The sequence below is a fragment of the Sturnira hondurensis genome, unplaced genomic scaffold (assembly GCF_014824575.4).
Source record: "Sturnira hondurensis isolate 20B ecotype Veracruz unplaced genomic scaffold, ASM1482457v3 Scaffold0011253, whole genome shotgun sequence".
In the NCBI taxonomy this organism is placed as follows: Eukaryota; Metazoa; Chordata; class Mammalia; order Chiroptera; family Phyllostomidae; genus Sturnira; species Sturnira hondurensis.
In genome coordinates, this window is record NW_028083884.1 from 143,022 (window position 1) to 160,872 (window position 17,851).

General features: G+C 56.0%; 1 protein-coding gene across 1 annotated transcript in view; it reads right to left on the reverse strand.

Annotated features, from left to right (window-relative positions):
- Positions 1 to 259: 259 nt before the first annotated feature.
- Positions 260 to 17,851, reverse strand: part of HTRA1 (HtrA serine peptidase 1) — a 47,164-nt gene continuing 29,572 nt past the window's right edge. The window contains exons 4-9 of the mRNA XM_037059582.1: positions 7,297 to 7,491; positions 6,514 to 6,546; positions 5,053 to 5,167; positions 3,801 to 3,858; positions 2,247 to 2,342; positions 260 to 973 (exon numbers count right to left, since the gene is read on the reverse strand). Of these exons, the coding sequence (XP_036915477.1) occupies positions 805 to 973; positions 2,247 to 2,342; positions 3,801 to 3,858; positions 5,053 to 5,167; positions 6,514 to 6,546; positions 7,297 to 7,491 (666 nt within the window). The 3' untranslated portion in view covers positions 260 to 804. The remainder of the gene's footprint in view (positions 974 to 2,246; positions 2,343 to 3,800; positions 3,859 to 5,052; positions 5,168 to 6,513; positions 6,547 to 7,296; positions 7,492 to 17,851) is intronic.

Here is a 17,851-nt window from a genome sequence, read left to right on the forward strand (position 1 = left end):
ACTGACCCCTTCTAGTTTGAAAAGCTCCAGACACAAGTGTAACTGCCCTCAAGTCCAATTTCACGAAGCCAGGGCAGCCGGGCATGGATGTTCGTGACACCAGTAAGCCCCGCAGGGTGACTCTGAAATAACGGCTATGACTCCAAGCTCAGTGCTCTGTGGACAACAGTTTCATGAGAAGCCCACTGACTCTATAATCGCCTCCAAGAAACTGCAACCAGCTGTTCGGAGGAAAGGAAAGGAAGCACACCAGAAAGCAAAGTATGAAGAAGTATTTTAATAGCTCAAATTCCAAGTCACTGCGCCCCCAGTTCCAAGGAGGTGGCCCAGAGAGGCAACTTTGGCTCCCGTGGAAGCCAGCGTCCGCCCTCCTGTGGTCTCGGCATCTACCTGCTCTGGGTGCTGACTCAGAGGAAAGCACACCCACGCCCAGGGCCACTGCGGCTCCCAGGGGACTTTCCTCTTATCTATGCGTTACATCAACGGCCTTCCTGGGACTGGGATGATGACTCAGTTGAAGTAGACGAATGTTGGCCGTCTAACAAGCAGGAACAGTCCAAGCTGGCAAGAAAAAGCACACTGCGTACATACGATACAGGAGGGCGAGTCTCTGCCTGCGGACCTACAAGGTACATGGGTTTTGCCTGCACACTATCGAGGAGAAGTCCGTTGGCCAGGGTGTTTCTGCTGAACAAGCAACATGGCGGCCAAAGTCTTGGGTGTCCCGTGCCACCAGCCCAGAGTCACCGTCCATTGTCCGCGGGAGAGTCTGAAGGAAACATGAAGTCCAGCTCATGCCTCTGCCTAGGGGTCGATTTCTTCCGGGGTCACCGTGAGCATCACGTCTTCATTGCCCCGGCGGACAACCATGTTCAGAGTGCTTTCCTTTTTGATGACGTCGCTGACGTCGTTGGCGGAGACCACCGACTGTCCATTGATGCTAATGATGACATCATTTTCCTTGAGCCCACCCCTGCAACACAGGGAGGAAACAACGGTGAGGCTGCCCTTCCTCCAGGTTCACTGCCACGAAAGGTGACCAACTTGACATGGGCAGAGGTGCGGTTTAGGACCTAGAAGCCCCAGGTGAACAGGGTGGGTGGTCGTGAACCTATGTGACTTAAACCCCTGAAGGGCTGCATTCTTTCCTTTTGAAATCTTTAGGACACATTGTCTGTCATGTCCATCACACAAATGCCTACCAGCACCCGCAGGACCCACGGCAGACTGACCGCAAAGGAGGCACAGGTGTGCCATAGTCCACCTGCCACGTGCCACGGCCAAGGCCAACTCTCTTGTAATGGGCATCACAGGCCACAGAGCCGTTCCTACAGAAATGGGCAGAATGGTTCTCTCGGGGGACACTTCTTTCGCGTTATTGTGGCTATAGCTTATGAACAGCAGCATCAGATAAGCTGTCTTGGCCCTAGTGGTCTGGCACGGGGGCTGGCTAACTACGTCTGCACAGGGCCAGACAGGAGACATCTTAGTCTTTGCAGGCCTTACTGTCTTCTGTCACAGCTACTCCCCTGTGCTGTTAACCCCAAAGCCACCGTCAACGTATCGGGTAGGGCTGCGTTCCAGTAAGTCTTCACAGACGGGCACTGCGGTTGGAGTTTCACATGATGTTCATGTGTCATAAAATACTATTCTCATGTAAAGTGTTTTCAGGCATTTAAAATGCAAAACCCATTCTTAACCTATGGGTGGTCCGAGAGCAGGCAGCCCACCCGACCCGGCCCCCAGGAAAGTTCGAGGGCCCCGGCCGGCTGCTCTGCTCTGGGTGTTAGGTCAGTGCAGGCGACAGACCCTGACTGTAGGCTGCGCTGCTTCTTTCCATCTCACTTCGCTACTGGTACTTGGTTATCTAGAGCTACGGACAGGCATGGTCGGACCTGTAACAGACACAATCGGAGAAGGCGGCGCAGGGGCCCTGCTCCTTAGACCCTCTTCCCCAGCCAGGCCTGCCCGGGGGACTCATTGCGAGCCCCTTGCTGCTTCCATCTGGATGATCCCTCATGAATCGAGGACTCTGGAAGGCAGGAAGCTCCCTTTTGCTGGTGAGTCCTAAGCGGAACCAGGGAGGAAGGCCCGACTGGCAGGACTGACCGAGGACATCCGACCAATGTGCCCGGATCCTCACAATCGCCCAAGCTGATGTGAAAAGAGCACAGCCCTCCCCCGACCCCCCCCCCCCGCCCAGGTACTACAAGGTATTCGGAAAAGGGAAAGGAATTCCAACTCACGCTTCCGCAGGGGTGTCGGGAATCACTTCGATGATATATGCTCCCGAAAGCACATCCGGGAAGTCTCGGTGGCGGTCCTTCAGCTCCTTGGCTTTGCTGTTCAGGAGAAAAAGCCCCCCGTGTTGACGTTAAGTACCAACAGGCCTTCCACTGCAGAGGCCTGGCTCCCACCCAGCTTCTCCTCCTGCCCCTGGGTCCAGAGTAAAATCCCTCCAGGAGTCCTGATTCTGCTTTAAATTGCCTGTCCACCAGACGCAGAGATTTACCAGGTAACAGCGAGAGACGTGTTTCATCGTGATTATCAATTTTATGCATTAACTGATAGTAGCTACCACTCAAGGACTCAGCATCGGATAGCAGTTGGCTGGTCTGGAGCCTCAGCTCTGCCTCCTTCTGTGTGACCTTGGGCTGCAGCTTAACCTCTCTGTGCGTTAGTTTTCTCAGATGCTAAGGAAGGATCGTGGCTTGGCTCTATGATGTGGGTTGTTGGGAGGATTGGACGGAATCATCTGTCTGCAGCACCAGGCCCAGGGCCTGGCGCAGAGCAAGCAGGTGATGAACGGTGGCTAGTGTCACTGCGGCTGTGCTCATTGTCACCACCCACTGACCCAAGCCTGGACATGCGTGAAACCACTCGGTCCCCGTCACACACCCAAATGCCTGCAATGTTATTATCCTCATCCCGGACATCAGGAAACAAAGGCATTTCGAGGCCATGTCAGTCTCAAGGTCACAAACCAGGACCTGGCCGAGCTCAGATGAGAACCGGGGAGGCCGGACCCCAGGCTGACCCCTCTGTCTCCCACTGTTCAAGGCCAGAACTGCTGCCCATTTTAGTCTTGGCTAAGAAAGGTACCAGCATTCATAATATGCTTCCAGCCTCTCATATGGGTTCACGATTAATTCATGGTTAATTAATTATAACGATACTATAGTGAGGTCTATATGAACATGCTCTGCCCTTGGCTGAGTTTACCTACAACAATTTGCACCACGCCCTTAGTTACCAGCACTCCTGTGATTGCATCAGATTTCTTCATCAAGGGTGAAAAACACCAGCATGTTATGGGGCCTGGCAGCCCCGTGCCGCACCTTCCACCAGCTCAGAAAAACAAGCCCATCAACCCGGCCCGGCCTGGCATTCTTGGCGCCTCAGCCCACAGGCGGCAGAGCAGGGACCGGCGGGGCGGGTGCGCTGGCACAGAGGGAGGTGCCCGGGGCACTCCCGGAATGTGGGTTTCAACAGAGCAAGTGGCCAAAGCAAGGCCTGAGGGCGAGTGACCAACACCACCTGCTGTTCGGACCAGCCTTCAAAGAGGAGGGCAGAATGTTCTAGAAGGAAGGCCCTTTTCAGAACATAAAAACAAACGGAAAGGTAAAGCAGGAGGTCAAGGATGGCGACCCCTCCTCTCTTTCCTAATGCGGCACAGTTTTAACCAGAAACTGAGATCTTAGAGCAGCATAGTTTCTCTTTCAGGGGTACCAGCCAGCACCTTCTGAAGTTCAGGTTCATTTACACTTTAGACATAAACACATATACATCCTGTTACCCACCTGGATGTGAGCGACATCATTCGGATGCCAATATACTTCTTCTTAGTGATGGCTTTGCCTGGTGGGACAACAGAGGGCAGCATGGTTGGAGGCTTGCTGGGGACACCAGGACCCATGAGGTCCAACCCCCAGTTTGCAGTGGAGGTCAGGGTCATGGGGACACAGACTGAGACTGTGGTTCAGATTTGGCCCTGGGACCTTGGAAAGTCCTGTCACTTCAGTTAATGGCCGAAAACCCTGGGTGTGGTCCTTGATTCCTCCCGGTGCCACCCTGACACCTGACAGGGGTTCCAGTCTCCCTACAAACCCAGATGCGGCCCCGTCCATCCATCCTGGCCTGGGCGACTGGGACAGCCTCTTGCCTGGTCTCCCAACTGCCACCCACCCCTCCAGCTGAGTCACCTCCCAGCCCTGAGAGCGACCTTTCAAAGACCTCGACCAGATCTGAACATCACTGTCTGCCCTGCAGCTAATGTGCCTGTCACCACGGCCAGCAGTGACCCTGGCGGACTTTGCTCCACACCCAAGCACTCACCGCATCCAGCCGCCAGGCCTGCTCTCAGGCCCTGGGCTCATTATGCTGTGCCCAGGGCGGACACCCTGGTCCCCTGTCGGGATGGTCTCCCTGGATGTCCCTACCTGCTGGCTCTCTCTCCTTCAGGCCCCAGCTTAGAAGTTGTTCCCAGCCACATCACCTCCACCGGCTGTCCCTGCCCCCTCCCCCCTGCCCCCCGCCCCGGCACCCTGGCCACCACCCCGCTTCCTGTCCTGGGAAGCACTTCCTGCTCTCTGAAACCCTCTTGTTTGTCTGTCCACTGTCAGCCTCCCCGCTCCCCCAGGCAGAAGGTAAACGACACCCCTGCAAGGGACCCCCAGCCTGACCCCGAGCAGATGGGTCCATAAACGCTTGTGGAATGACTGCCCCGCGCCTCAGCTTTCTCCTCAAATGGGACCTATGACGCCTCCTGACAGGGCGCAGGAACTAAACGACACGAGCGAATCAGGGACCGAGGTTTGGGCATCACCCAGGGTCATTCCTGGCACACAGGAACCCGTGTGAAACGTCTGAGATCTCAGGTCACAAAAGGCAAATCTCTTCGACCTAACACAGGGGCTCCGCCACGTGCAGCCCTTTCCCTTCCTGACTGAAAGTCTGGGGGGTCTTCAGGTGGGCCATTCTCCCACCCCAAGTCCCGGAGCAGCGGCCAAGCCTCGGCTGCCCCTCCCACCGGCTGTGGGGGCCTCTCTTTACCTTTGGCCTGTCGGTCGTGCGACTCCGTTAGGAACTTTTTAATCTTATCCGAAGGAATGGCAAAGGAGATCCCAGCTGTCACTTTCAGAGTATTGATGCCAATCACTTCCCCGTCCTGAAAAGCAAGACAGAAACGGCTCCCTGAACCCCCAGAGGTTCACCTGAAGATGCGCCCCAAGAGAGAACGGAGGATTCGTACAAATGAAGAAGACTTTGAGTGGGGAGGGGGGCAGGGGGTTGGCGGGGGGAGGTTGAGGGGGCCCAGGGGACGGGTATCACTTAGGCGGGGTTCGGTCACACTCAGCAAGGGAAGACCCACACCCGCTCCGGACTTGACCTCAGGGCCGCCATGCAGTAAAAACTGCAGGGGCCAGACAGTTTCACGACACGCATTTGACTTTTCTCAGGGAAGGGTCCCCAAACCTCGGAGTCCTTGGGGCGGCTGTGCACACCCCCTGCTTCTCCCATCTCCATGACCTCAGGACTGCTCTGCTGCCTTTGGGAGGATCAGGATGATCCTGATCATGAACTTGGGGGGGAAATGCTCCATTCCCAGAAACGCAGTTGCCGACAGCAGCCTGGGGCAGAGGCAGGCAGGGCAGGGGGTGCACAATGGCCTCATTTCCTCTGCTTGTCTGGGACTAGCTTGAAGTCATGGAAGAAGCCAGTCTACAGGGCGTGCTTCCATTCCAGATAAATCGAGTTTAGTCAACACCACTCAATCGGAAACAATCTGGGAAGAACAGGCTCACCTCCCCTCACGCCATGCGACCATTACTCTGAATACTCTTGGTAAACGCTTTGTTCAACTCGGGCTTGAAAGGGAATCCGGCCAAGAGAGTATAAATCACTCCTTGCACACTTCCCGTAGCACTGAAATGCCGTCCGTCCCCAACCCAGGGGACCCTGGAGGAGGCGTGGCCTCCCGTGCCTTGCTAAAGATGGCCTCGGTAGTGTCCCTTGTAGATGAGAATTGAGACTTTTAGCTGTGCCCTGGCTCTGACAGTCTGCTCCTGAGGCTTTAGTGACATCTTTGACAGTGGGGTAACTCCTCATTCCAGCCAGGCCTGAGGGGCGGGCTCCTGGCCAAGACAAAGACTGCAGAGAAGCCAAGACAGCTCCTCCAGCAGCCTGGAGGCTTCGTCCGAAGGAGCTGTCTTCCTGGGGCAGGTCAGAACTGCTGACACCTTCAGAATAAAGGCCTGCTCCTTCAGCTACTCCGGCAGGGGACCCGAATTCCACTGCATTTACTCATGACTTGGAAACCCAAGCGTGTCCCCTGGTATAACTTACAACCCTGGGCTCCAGTATACCTTACTCTGTCCAGAAAGACAGGAAGTGTGATTTGCAAGGATACAGTACATTCATAGATTTCACTTTAAAAGAATTAATATGCTGGACATCTGAAAAGAAGGCAAAAAAAAAAAAAGCATATACACAGGTTTTTAAAAAGGGCCTTACCAGGTTTACTAATGGGCCTCCCGAGTTTCCATACTGAAATTAAGCAAAAATTCAAAGGTTAGAGTTTGTATCCTTCCACGGGCCAATCTACTTCCCTGCCTGGCAGGTTTCTGAGTACAGGTTCTTTCCTGTGATTTGTTCCTGTCACCCTAATATTTTGCTGGGAGAAAAGGGACCTTAACCATTTTCAGAGAGTTTTAGATATGCCATAGGTGGATTTTTTTTCCTCCAAAGCTCAGAGGCCAACTATGAACTCCCTAAAAACACCCAAGAGAACTTTCTCTCGGAAGCAGCCCCGTGGCCCACCCCGGCCCTGTGCCGGCACTTCAGTCTGCACAGCCCCCCATCTGTGTGACCCCTACTTTGCTGCGGGGGCTGGAAATCCGCATGGCGTGTTCTCTTTCCATTCCTTCATGCGGACCACCAGAAAGCTTGGGAACAAAACCTATCAGGCAGTGAGCACACAAAACGAGGCGTCTTTTGTTTATTTTAGACGGATGTAGGGGAAAGAAAGCATTGCTTTTTACGAACGTCAGTCCTACTGGGAGATAACTGAAGTGGGAAGATGTGATTTTAAAGAGATTCCACTTCTGAGATGGTGTGGAGCAAGCAACCCCTGGCCTGATCGGGCATGGGATAGTGGAGAGGTAACGCTTGGGTGGCGCCCCAAGACACAGCAAACCCCTGCTGGCACCCGGAGGATCGGACGCCGCCCCTGGTCCCCAAGTCCAGCTTCCCAAACACCGCCCAACCCCAGCAGGCGTTGGCCGTGGCCAGGCTCACGTTGATGATGGCGTCCGTCTGGATGTAGTCCATGTCCGAGTTCCGGAGCCCCAGCTCTTTGCCACCGCGCTGGGTGGTGCTGACGATCCCCGTGGTGACCGTGTTTTGAAGGGAAAACGGGCTCCCGATGGCAACCACGAACTCTCCCGGCCGCAGCTCCGAGGAGCGGCCGAGCAGCAGCACGGGCAGCTTCCCCTGGAACCACAAGGTTGGCGTCGCTGCGTTTGGTGAACAGGACGGATATGCGCACCAATGGCGTGCACGCTGAGCCACGGCGAGCACTCAGACACGCCAGGCCTTGCGGAAACCTGGGTCAGTCCTACGGCCCTGCCCACCCGCAATAACCGACACACAGACATGAGCCGTAAGAGCTCTGGAGCCACGTGCCAAGGAAAGCGTGGGAAGGTTACCGAAGGCCACCATAGGGGCTCAGCAGGTCTCAGAGCTATCAGCACAGTCTCACTCTGGAACCTTGAGACCAGGAGACAGAGGGAGACACACTGCAGATTTGCCTGGGGTTACCCTGGAGCACAAAGCCCAGGGGGGACACTGAGCCCACATGCCACGGTGTGGAAGGGGCAGGCTGGAGCTGCCGGCCCTCATCACAGGTGCATCCTCCTGAGTCCTGGGCCATCGGCAGCACCAAGGGCTGGGGCTGCGCTGACTCAGACTGGTGCGTCCTGTGCCGAGTACATGGTCAGTCCAGAGAGGGGCCAAGATGGGGGTGGGGCAGCAGGGCAGCCAGGACCCCAGACACCACAACCCACCAAGTGGCTCTCCTCGTCGGAGAAGTTCCTCCAAACCACCTCTGCTCCCGGCTCAGGCAGGCAGATTAGCCCAGCGCACCTGATTCTGGATGCTCTGTGAAGGCTGGGCAGAGTCGCAGCCCCACACAAGCACACGAGGTGGGGTTCAAACCGAAATGGGACAAGATAAAGCCAGCTCGAGTCACCAGACCAAAGAGAGCCAGGCTTCCATTGGGGCGGCCTTAGGCCCTCCCTTCCTCCCTCCCTCCTTTCCTCCCTGTCAAGAGCCAAGGACCCCTTTTTGCCTTTGTTCTGAGTCGAAGCAAGCAGGTGCCCCCAACAATGTGGACCGGGCCCAGGAGGCAGCGCTCTGGCCCAGGCCTCACTCTGACCACAATGCAAGGCCCTCCTATTTGTCCACCTCCAAAGAGAAAGGAGCGAGGGGGTCGGGAGGGTTGGGTGGGAGGAAACCAGCAGGGCTTCAGCATGTCCTCCACCAGGGATGGAGAGGCAGGGTGACAGGGGGCCCATTTAACAGATGAAGAAACTGAGGCTCCAAGCAACTGGATGACTTGAGATAGCAAGGGAACTTAAACCCAGAGCTGTGACCCTCAGCCACCACACACTGCAGCACCGAGCCACCAAGACGCCCCTCCCCACCCCAGTAAGAGAGGGGCTGCTGGGCCAGCAAGGTCACGGAGGAGAAAGGAATGCTGAAATAAGGATCTAAGCCCTGAAGGTGACTTTAAGGGAGAGGTGGGAGAAGGGACGCCCCTCCGTCTGCACACCCTGAGAGGCCCCGTCGAGTATGGTGGCTGAGAGCACAGGCCCCTGGCCGAGCTACCCAACCAGATCCCAGCCTGAACTTCTGACCCTGGGTCCTCAGTGTCCCCATGTAGAAAATGGGGATCATGTCACACATCCACCTCATCGGTTAGCTGTGAGAATTCAGCGACTTAGGATCTGAACATCTTTGAGTAATCCTGGCTCGTTTCAAGCGTCGCACAGTGTTGGTTGTTGTTATTCACACCAGGGTCTGTGCAGACACATGGCGAAAACCTCACCGACTGATGTCCCACAAGCTGGTCCTAGTCACCCAGCACTTTCCCCAGGAGAAGGCTGGTGCCACAGGTCTGCACTGACAGTGACTCTTTGACCTTGGGGTCACCTGAGGCCAGAGAGCACAGTGCTGCTCTGGGGGTGGGGTGGGGGCAGGCCTGCAGCCCCACGCTCCGCCCCCCAGCTCGCCAGGCCAGCGTCCAGGCACACCAGCGAGCTCAGCATGGCCTGTTTACCCTGGGCCCATGCCAGCCGCCGCTGCCAGGTATGACCTCATCCAACAGTCGCTGGGCAGAGGGTGGGTGGGAAGGAGTCGGCGTCAGTGATGGGGAGGCCCCCCCGGGACACTACTGCTCCTTCAGGGCCTGGGAACAGCCTTCAGGGCTGAGCTTGAGGGGTAAGCGAGAGGACACTGTGGTGAAGGCCCCTGGACCTGGGTCCGTCTGGCTGCCCAAGATAACCATGGCTTTTCACCTACTTCAGTGCACACGACCAAGTTCAAATACAGAAAGGTGGGCTTGGCCCTCATCAGCTCAGCCACAAGCTGGGAACCACAACAGAAAGTTGCCACTCCACCTCCACACCGCCCCCCCCCACCCCGACGCCCTGGGCAGGCAGCCAGACCCAGGCCCCCAGGCCTCANGGTGAAGGCCCCTGGACCTGGGTCCGTCTGGCTGCCCAAGATAACCATGGCTTTTCACCTACTTCAGTGCACACGGCCAAGTTCAAATACAGAAAGGTGGGCTTGGCCCTCATCAGCTCAGCCACAAGCTGGGAACCACAACAGAAAGTTGCCACTCCACCTCCACACCGCCCCCCCCACCCCGACGCCGTGGGCAGGCAGCCAGACCCAGGCCCCCAGGCCTCAGGGCGTTTAGAAGGCTGAGTAGCCAGAGACAGGGCTCTCTGGAACTCTCCTTCTCCAAGTCTGAGCTCAGGCCCAGAGATAGGGAAGGAGGCAAACACTTGGGGCATGAGCCGAAGCGGTGAGGACACTGGGAGAGACCCCCATGAGGGGAGAACATCGGGGGTCTGCATGCTGCTCAGACACGCTGGCTGGGTAGGGCCAGGCCTCTGGGGGATGCCCAGGGAACCCCGTGGACAAGCGTGGCCCCAGTGTGATGAAGCCACCCATCCTCAGGCGACCAGGTGGAGTCGGACAAATGGACATCAGCGATGAAGCCCAGAGACCCAGAAAACAGGCCTCCGCTGAGCACAGAGGAGGAAGTGCAGGTCTCAAGGGCCGGTCAGTCGAAACTGTGCTGGTGGGCAACACCAGTCCCCACCTTGTGTGAGCTTTTATTCCTCCAAACGTTTCACCCACGAAGGACAATCATAAGAAAAAGCAAGTAGACATGTAACAAAGAGGGGAGCAAGATAGGAAGCTTGAATCGAGATAAGGGAATGAACTGTTTACGGCCCGGATGACTAAGCACTGACTGCCATGACCACCTGGGGACATGGAGCACACTTCCCCCCATTTCACAGACATGTAAATTGAGGTTCAGAGGAGCAACTTCTCACAGCCAATGAGCAGCTTGGCTGAACGAGAAGGCAGGCTCCCCAGCTCGGAGGCCTGCTCTCCCAGGGCATGTTGACCCAGAGTTCTAAGTGTTGGCAGGAGCCTTCACAAGGGAGTGACATGGAACAGAGATGTGGCCCAGCCAGGTTGATGGCTCTGCCTGCAGCCGAAGTGCCTTTCGGGGCCAGCTCTGGGGAGCCGGCTGGCCCCACAAGCATCAAGCTCCCCATCTGTCCCAGAGCCAAGCAGGGCTCATGCTGCGCCCCCATCCTCACCTCGGGCCTGTCTGCTCAGTGCGGCTATAGGTTGGCTGGCCAAATTCCTGTGCAGTAATTGAGCATTTTATTCCACGGCTGTCTAGACATACCCTCCACGGGGGAACTCGGGCAGATGAAATGCAGATACCGCCAGAAGCGCAAAGCCACGCCGGGCCTTGACCTGCCCACGTGAAATGCTGCTGCTCATTCCCGCTCAGACCCTGCGGCGCCGTCTGCAGGCAGGCGCCTGCACCACCCGCATCAAAGCACCCCCAGGCTCCTGTCGGCAGGCTCCACCTGAGCTCTTCTGACGCAGCCCTGGCCACAAGCCCCCTTGGAGACGCCAGTCCTGTCCCAACAGTCACTTTTCAAGCCTCACTGCCATCTCTCCAGAGCCTCGCCGCATGCCTCCGAAGTGGAGGGCAGACCATCTTCCTCCACCTGGCAGTTGAAAACAGCAAGGGGAGAAAGAGGTCCGTGGCTCTGTTCTTCACGTCAGCTGCTCCGGCCCCTTGGGGGATGAAAACGCAAGCCCAAGTCCATCAAAGCGGGGAGCTGGGAAAGCTCCTACGTGGCCAAAGCCAAGCTTCCAGGCTTTGCATCAGAGCTCCGCTGGAGCCCCCAGGCCCCTCCCAGAAAGCCCGCAGCTCAGGACTGGCCCAAATCTTTCTAGGACAAGGGACAGCCCAGCCCCGCAGGCCACCCTCGTGCTCAAGAGAGCCGGGAGCCTGGGAGGCAGCAGAGAAAAAGGTCCTCTGGGTTGAAGTGCACAGCCCACCCCCAGCCCCTGCACTCTGCAAGCCCTCACTGACGGAGAACATCCTCAGGACAGAGCCAACGAGAGTGACTAAGAAAACACGAGTCCCCCTAACACCTGAGTGTTCTGTCAGCTGACTGCTGCCCACGTTGATGGAGAAAGAGCCTGGGGAGGGTGTCAGAGTCCCAGGTGCATACTCGATTTGCCAGGACTGCGTTAAATTACTGAACACTGGCTGCAGGTGGGATGTGAACCGTGTTGTCGGTTTAATACTGAAACTTGGAGGAGGCTGGTAGCTGGTCAGATTAAAGAAGGCTCTTGGCGTTCGCCGAGATTGCAACAAACGAGGACCAGCAGGCCTGGTGGCGGTCTTCCTGGGGACACTGCCAACCCCAAAGGGAACTTTCTCAGCCAGCGCTTCACCCAGCATCCCCGAAGCACCTGACACGGTGAACACAAGCACCGGTGAAACCAGCCCGTGCCCCCCAGGCTCACGGTCTGATGGGCAGAGAGCCGTACAAGCTACCAGGGCGCGTGGCAGTAGAAAGAGACAAAGTCCAAGTCTCCATTTCCAAGGTCAGCTCAGCCCAGAATCTTCCATAAGGGCTAAATATAGATCAACAGCCAAAATGACTTGGGGGTAGCCACGGGGGTGTTTTCAGCTGCACGTAACAGAAAACCCAACTCGAAATAGAGTAAGCAGCCACTAGTTCAAGGGCAGGGTGGTGCCAGAGCTGGTCACTCCAAAGGCTCAAGGACAACAGAAGAAGAGGCTCTCTCCTTCTGTCTGACTGGCCCGTTGTCACGGTCACGAGACGGCCGTCACCATGCCAGGCGTCACGTTAAAGGCATGACAACGCCCAGGGGAAGGGAAGGCCTTTCACCTTGTGTGTCTCTTCAGAAGAGACAGGATCCAGAAGGGCCCCGCGCATTCCTCTCTGTGGCTCACTGGCCAGCAACGAGGCTCGAGGTTGGCCTGGTCCACCCACTGGCGAGGAGGGGATGTGGCCTCGTGACAGCCTTAGCTGGCTCAGGGTTTGCCTGCTTTAGGAATGGGTGGGACAGGGGTGAACCTAAAACGAACTTGGGGGGGAAATGGTTCGTTGTAGCGTGGTGACCCTAATACCTAACAATGCGTAGAAAGGGCTCTAGTAAGTATGTTTCATGTGGGTTTTGGGGGGAGTTGGGGGGCAAGAGGAGAAGTCTGCTGCAAAGGAAAGCGGTGGCCTCGAATTTTCAGTGGTGGGCGCTTTGCGTGCCCCGGGCTCTGTCATTTCCTCAGCCTTCACGATGAGACAGACGGGACAAGCCCTGTGCCCATTCCCCTCCCCAGAGGACTGAGGGCCCCACAGCCAGGTGGCGGCATTACCAGGACTAGAATCCTCTGTGCTCCCATTCCAGGGGCTCTCACCTCCAGCCCACGCTGCCCACTGGCCCAGATGCTCAGAGCACAGCTGGCCAACAAGAAAGCCGCTCTGTGCCGGGACTGGGCCACAGGGGCAGGGGACAGGAGCAGAGACGTCACACAATAGGGCAATGGGGGGCTTGAGACGATGTCAGAGACCTGCCACAGGAAGCTAAGCTCCTGCACCCCGGGGCCATGCTCTTCTTCCGCTGGCGGGTGTCCTCAGACAAGCCCGGCCTGGGCACGGAGGCAAGCCTGCACGTCGCCGTAGGGGCTCTATGTGTGGCCCGAGCCCCTACTGCCGTGAATCACAGTGGCTAGAACCCCCAGGGAAGAAAAGCTGGGCTCAGCTGAGTCACAGCCCCCAGGCCCATGGCTTGCTTCCGCCTCCTCTTCAGAGCCACAAAGGGTGGTGCAGAACGGAGACAGACAAAACGAGTTCACACACGCACAACGGCACCTGGGCCCCGAGTGTCCCGGGAGCACAAGCAGCAGGCATCTGGACTGGGTCTTGGTCCTATATCCACTCACCCTGTGACCTTGGGCCACTTGGACTCCTGTGGGTCTTGGTTTTACCACTTCTGGAATATGGGAGTGGAACCTGGGGATGTCCAAGGCCACCCCTGCTCTGACAGTTAGGGTTCTTTACAGAGGACCTGGTTGGTTTCCCAAAAAGCCTATTAGCAGACCACAGTTCAGTGGTCAAGATCAGAGCAGGCATGAGAGTCCTTAGTAAATCTCTCATACAGCTCCCCAGCAGGGTCAGATGACCCCTGAGAACTCCTACAGCTTCCTGGAACACTCCAGAAAGTGCTGCCTCAGCAATGATCGTCTCTGTTTCAGCTTCTGGCCATGCTGGGGCTTTGCCTACCAACCCCTGGGTACTCACTTCATTGTGACCTTCTCCCCTGAGGCTTGGAGACAAGAGCAATAGAATAAACCAATGGAGCTAAAGGAAAAATTGGCAACTTTCTTTCTAACCCAATGAGGCGAGTCAACTGCCTCTTTTTCTTCTTTGAAAAGTAGAAAGCGCTCCCGTTACAAAAATATTTTTGTTGCTGAATCTGCAGAAGCCACAGCGTCCGCCAGCTGCCCAGCACACTCGCTTCCAGGCTGGGCCAGTGTGTTGAGGGTCTGCTTCAAAGGCTAAGGTTGCAGCAACTGGCTGTGACTCAACAGAGTGATTCAATGTGCCTTCTGGAAACAGTTATGGTAACCTTTCATTTTCTTGAAAAAATATGCAATGGGGAAAATATCACGTTCCCCATGCCCAGCAAGGGGCACTGCCATTGAACTTGCCAGTCTGCTAAGGAGAAGCACACTAGGTGGCAGAGGAGTCGAGGGGGATGCCGGCATCTAGGACTGGTCTGTGAGCCAGGGACCAGCCTGGTAAGGAAGGCAGCGAGCGCAGGAAGGCTGGCAGGGTGAGCAGAGCCTCGGACTGTGGGCCCAGGCAAGGCAGAGGTTTGCTGGGGCTGAGCTACTGAGCGCAGGAGCAGCTACAGAATTTGCAGGGCTTGGGGCAAAATAAAAACACAGATGCCAGGCAATAAAGGCACTAAAGTACCAGCAGAGGTACTAAAATATTACGTTTTTTTCCTTTCCTTCCACACCTCTCTCTCTCTCTTAAGCTGTCCTGATTTTTTTTTTTTTTTTTTTTTTTTGCTATGTAGCGTCTCGCTCCCTGGGGTACAGATGCTCACAGGGCGGGTGCAGACTGTGGGGCCCAGGACCCAGGGCTCTGCCCAACAGCTATTGCACAGACCCATGCGTGGGCCAGCCAGGGGCTGGGAGGACAAGCCGGACATCTCCCCAGCCCAAGGGCCCTGACCCACAGGGAACAGACAACCTCAAGGGCATTGCAACTTCCTTCCTCACCGGGACACACTAGCAGTGATTGCTGTTTGGGGCCAGGGGCTCTCAGGAGACAGGGAGCTGGAGGCCAAGCACCCATCCTGGGGAGGTGGGAAGGCGGCAGGAGGAGAAAGGTATGGGCCAAGGCTTCCGCCCTCCCGCACACACTCCGTGATCTCACGAGACTTCACTGACAAAGCACAAATTAAGACAGTGACCCCAGAACATTCAACCAGGGGGCCCTTCTGAGCACAGGGCCTGTGGGTACCTGGGTCACACACCCATAAGGCCTCCTTGCCAGGGGAAGAGGTTGTGGGCCAAGAGTGAGATGCTTGGGATTCAGATGACAGAGGGTGGAAGTCATTAGTGACAACAAGGTCAAGGTTACGACCAAGGGAGGGTGGCTCCACAGAGCAGGTGAGCAGTGGGCAAGGCAAAGGAGCTGAGAGGCCAAGGCAGGAAGAATCTGCAATGTAGGCTGCGAGCACCAACACACAGAGATCAGATGGAGGGTGGGATGAAATCGCCGCCATTCGATCCCCAGTTACCATATTATGGTGGCAGGACAGAGGGAGGAGAAGGGGACAGGGACAGGTGTGGGAGGGGTTCAGGTGGAAGAGACCGGAGAACTGGGAGGCTGGGGGGAGAAAGAAAGAGAAAGAGAACAGAGGAGGGTTATGCAAAAATAAAAAAGGAGAGAAAGAGCAAATGAAAAAAAATGAAACAACCATCCCCTGTTATGGGGGTCCCCGCATATGGACACCATGACATTCAGTCCCCTTTGAGCTACAGCAAGGCGTGTTGGCCTCGCTGACGCTCCCCGAGTCCTGCTGTTCAAACCGCCAAACATTAACAGTTGAAGGTCGGAGCGCCATGGCCAGTGCGTGTGCATGCTCTGTGGCACCCAGGGGAGGCAAAACATGGTCTCCGTCAAGTGTAACGCCCGTCTCCCCCGTACGTCAGCTCCTGTGATCCCCTCTTCCACCCACTGACATCATCTTGGCTATTGCTGCTACAGCAGCATTCGGCCAATAAACATTTATAAGAATCAACGAATGAGAAAGTGAATAATGAGTCAACAAATCGGGTCTTAAAAGATCCATCGGGATCTTAAAAGTGGGGTTAGCCCAAGAATCAGGGCCAGCCAGGCCAGGGAGTTCAGCCTGAGTAGCTGGCTCTGGGGACAGGCTGGTTTCCAGCTGTCTACAAGGTTGCTGGCCCAGCGTTCGGGGGAGCCAAGGGGATGGCTTACGCCGAACAGATCCCCTCCCCCCCGGGAAGGGCTGCAGTCTCCCTCTGTTTGGCTCAGCGCCCACCATGCCGCAGCCACGCCGAGTCTGCTGAGCTGAAGGCACACTGGCTCCTCACTGCCTGTGGCCACCTGGAGCTTGGGCCACAGGCCAAGAGGTTGACCAGGACATCTAGCTCCTTTCTAATTCATTTTTAAAAAAATCTTAAACGTATACACAACCTCTGCCAGATAAAAATAATTTGAATGGTCCTTGGCACAGGGCACAGTAAAAGAAGTTACTTAATATATATTCATGACATAAAACGGGGCCACAGAGAATATCCTCACCACAGGGCCAGTGGTCTCTATGAGCGGCCTGATAGCCAAAGAAGAGGGAAATACCATGAGTCAGGTGTTCTCATGATCAGATTCTGGTGCCTTAATTAACAAAAGTAACTTGTTAATGAGCACTTCCATTAGGCAACTCAGTCCTCAGTTCACCAGGAAGTCTCTTTCTTCCTCGCCACAGTTCTGGGAACCAGGATCCACCCAGCCGTGAACGAAAGTGGGCGGTTCACGGGGAACCCTCGGCACTGTGGATCCTTGGGAGCCAGGCTGCATAAGGCCCGGGAGCTTCCCAGAGTGTGACCGGGAACCCCAAAGATGCAGGGCCAGTGAGGAGTGTAGACAGCACTCAGAGGAACCAGCTGAACAGGTACATGGCTTGTGTTCTGGAAGGCTCTCATGGGCTCTTTGGGAAACAGGTTTGCCCTCGGTCAAGGTCTGGGTCTTCCAGGATGCGAGTCCCCCACTCTTCCCCTCACCTGGCTCTCTCTCTTTCTTCCAATCGGCGCACTGGCACTCACTGCCTACACTAGCTGCGGAGGTCTCTTCCCAGCCACCAGTGCCTTCTCCCTCTCATCCTGTTCCTTCCTTCATCTTAGGTATTTATTCCACTTTACCTGTTTCCCACCCCAGACTGTGATCTTAATGGCTCTTCCCTGTTGATGATACCTCCTCAGCGCTTAACACCCGGTTCAGCCAAAATAGAGGTTCAATGAATATTGACAGAATCTGTGGGCGAATAAAGAATAGTGAAAGAATGAGCAGACCAGACCTTCCAAGATCATTATGATTTAAAATTGGAGGAATACAATCAATAACATAAGCTAATGAGCGAAACAGAACCAGAGACACGGAAACAGGGAACGGACTGAGAGCAGCCAGGAGGAAGCGAGTGGGAAAAGGCGTGGAAAGAAGGGGAAGGGACCAGACAAAGAGCATGTACCATTGACCCAGGGACGTGGACAACAGGGTGGGGACTGACCGTGGGAGTGGGGGAGGGGCAGGGCGGAGGAGGGCGAAGCGGGGGAAATTGGGACAACTGTAACAGAATAAACAAGAATAAAACAAAACTAAAATAAAACTGGACAATGATCTGCAAAGCATCTTTGAATTCACGCTGTTACGGAGACACGGGTAAGATGAAGGCGTCTCCACGTAAAACTGCTCAACTGCCGCAGCAAAGGCGCACAGTCCCCCCAAGAGAAAGGGCAAATAACACCAGGCTCCCTGGTCACCTAGGGTTCGCCTCACTTGGGTCTCAGGGAGCATATTAGTGTCTCAGCACCCCCAGCGGCTCCGGGACTGGGCGTTCATGGTCTCACAGTGGGGCTGGCAAGCTTTTTCTGTGAAAGGCCCAAAAATAAATAAATATGGTCTCC